This window comes from Myotis davidii, unplaced genomic scaffold (assembly GCF_000327345.1).
Source record: "Myotis davidii unplaced genomic scaffold, ASM32734v1 scaffold954, whole genome shotgun sequence".
Taxonomy (NCBI): domain Eukaryota; kingdom Metazoa; phylum Chordata; class Mammalia; order Chiroptera; family Vespertilionidae; genus Myotis; species Myotis davidii.
Genome location: NW_006285487.1, coordinates 439,836 through 442,608, shown reverse-complemented (window position 1 = coordinate 442,608; position 2,773 = coordinate 439,836). Strand labels below are relative to the sequence as shown.

The 2,773-nt window shown below is 54.3% G+C and overlaps 1 protein-coding gene across 1 annotated transcript in view; it reads left to right on the top strand.

The window, feature by feature from the left end:
* Positions 1-2,609: 2,609 nt before the first annotated feature.
* Positions 2,610-2,773, top strand: part of ABHD2 (abhydrolase domain containing 2) — a 69,249-nt gene continuing 69,085 nt past the window's right edge. Inside the window, exon 1 of the mRNA XM_006756278.2 lies at positions 2,610-2,753. Coding sequence (XP_006756341.1) covers positions 2,685-2,753 — 69 coding nt within the window. The 5' untranslated portion in view covers positions 2,610-2,684. The remainder of the gene's footprint in view (positions 2,754-2,773) is intronic.

Sequence of the window (2,773 nt, the reverse complement as noted above, 5' to 3'; positions counted from 1 at the left end):
GAGCGGAGGCAGGATTCTAGCCCAACAGCAGAGGCGCCAGAGCTGGTTGCTCTCAACCATCCCTTAAGGATACAGAAAAAGCAATCACTGGTTTTGCATAAAGAGAATAAACAGTGCACACCACCTGCTGTGGCCACTGCTGCCTGCTGCCTCCTGGGAACTCGAGGACTTTCCAAAGGGCTGGGGAATCCTGCTGAGAGGCCCCAGGGGAGTGGAGAGCCAGTTCCACTTTAGTCAATCCCCTTGTTGTCTTTATAACAGGGCACTCACATGTTTTCAGAGAGCACTTCACAGCCTCATCCTAACTCCTAGTCATCCCAGGCCGAGCCGCACAAACTTGAAGGCAAAAGGGAGTCCGTTCTGTCTCTTAAATGGCCTCCCAAGGAAAAACTTTACGGAATGAAATAATACGATTCAACAGAACATGGCAGGAGCCAAAGCAGAGGGGAGGAAATAGACCCCATGGGCAAAGAAGAAAGCAGTTCTAAGTGTTGCAGGGGGTAGTGGGTCGTTACTGAAGCCAGCCAGGGCTGCAATGGAGAAGATGCGTGTGTCCTTTCCTCCTCCCCCCTCGGCCTGGGCTCATTCCGTGCTTCTTTTGCAGCCTCTGTGACGCGATCGTGGTTTAGAATTCCTGAACTGGGTGGACCCGTCCCTTTCTGGAAATGTTGGCTGAACCTGTGTTCCTGACCTGGGGGGGGAAATCAGTCTGCACCATGGTAAGTCCATCTGGGGTTTACTCCTCACAGCTGCTTTCTGTGGCTTTGAATCAAGCTGGAGAAATCTTCCCAGATCTCAGGAGCCCACTTCAATCCTTTCACGACCAAACAAGACATCTCAGTCTCCTCTTGCCAACAGAAGCAGAGGCAACCCTGGATTGGTCCAGGCCTGTTTCCCCAGCACATGTGCAGACATATGTATGGCCACCAAGCAGAACTATTTAAAGACACAGAACTAGAAAACAGTGGAGCAGAACCAAGCGTGCGCGGGCGCGCGTGCACACACACACACACACACACACACACACACACACATCCAACTGGCAAACAGATCTAAGGCTCTTTTCTGGAACCCCAAATTGCTTTAACACAGAGTCAGAACTGGAGGGGTCCCTCACTAAAATCCTTTGCTATGAAGGCCTGGATTTTTCCTTCCCAAGATGGAATAAATAAATGCCTAGGTGAACTTTTTTTAGGTAAACATGACAACTGGATGGAAAGTAGAGCAATGGCAAAGGATTCTCTCTCAACTTTCATCCTGGAACACCATGGCTGTGGGCTCTCTCAAAGGCAGACCTAGGGGGTCTGGGGCTAAATTCAGGCCTGAGAGACTGTTTCTGTTCGGGACTTTCACACCTTTAGAATGGGAATGGCTTCAGAAGTCCCTGGCTGATAGATGTTTATGCAGTGAGTCCTGGTCCAGGGCTGATCGGCCTTCTAAGGGTTATTGAAACCTGAGCCATGGGACCCTTGGATGGGTGAACAGGATATAGGAAGCCCCATTTATCCTTGTCATAATTCTAAACTATGTTGGGGGAAAATTAACATTGCTACAAACACCACTTCCCTTCTCTGGCTAAATGGCTCCTCCCATCTTTTCCAGCCCTATTGTCCCCTGGTAGGGTGGTGCTGTCCGGAGTTGCATTTCAAGTCAGTCAAGTGTTCTATTCTTGGTAAAGCACACGCCATTGTAGAAGCTGTTTTCAAGCTCATAGAATTTTAGCACTGGGCCGAGTTCCCTAGACCTCTGGGGGTGCGTGGGTGGGGAACCAGTGTGGACGGAATGTCTGCGGAGCCAGGCACGTTATTGTTTACCTCTGCGTTATTTCATCTCATTCACTGCTATTGCTACTCCCGGTTGCCAGATGAAATCAGGGTGCGTGCACAGAGGTTAAAGGGACTAGCTCAAGGCTGTGCAACAGCGGCTCAATTCCAGGTTCGACTCCAAAGCCTACATTCTTTCTGGCAGCCTCCGACTCAGCGAGGGTCGAGGGTGGTCTTAAGGGCTGCGAGGACAGCGGGACCTAATCAGTTGCCTAGCTTCCCTAGCAGGAAGGGGCTGAGGCGGCTGCCCCCACATCCTTCCCTCTCCTTGCGGCTTTTGGTCACTCACTTTCCTCCCTCCTCTCTCCCCTGGCCGGCCCCCCTATTCCACCCCCTGTGTCCTGGGCTACAGGTGAGTCAGTCGTTCGGCCTGGAGCCATCAGCTCCCGCAGCTGAGCTACCAGATGGTCTCCCTCCTCCCCTCCCAACCCTTGATGACACCGGACCCTTCACAATCCTCCCTAACCAGCTGGAGATCACAGTTGCCTCCCTCTCTGCACCCGCCCCCAGCAACATCAAACGCGACCCGTGTTTTAGCCCTCCTCCCTCTTCCCGCCCCCTCCGGGCTGGCCTTACCCAATCAGGGCTTGGCCCACGGGCCAAAGACGTCAAAAGTAGCCAATTGTTTTCCTTAAGGTCCCCGCCTTTACGCTGAGGAGCAGCTCCGTCGACCAATGGGCTGTCTCTTGGGGGCAATGAGCGCGCGGGGCTTGTAGAGCGACAGCTGAGCCGCCCAATGAACCGCGGGTTTCCGTGGTTGGGGGCGTGGGAGCATCGGTCGTCAGGGGCGTGGCGGCAGTTGCTGGGGCGGGCCCGGTAGCCGCGGGAGCTGCACTGGCCAGGGGTTCCGGCTGCTGTTCCATGAGCGCCGCGGAGCTGCCAGGAACCGGACTGGGGGCGAGCTGGGCCGCTGTAGTCAACCACGCACAGGTAAAGCCAGGGCCGAGCGA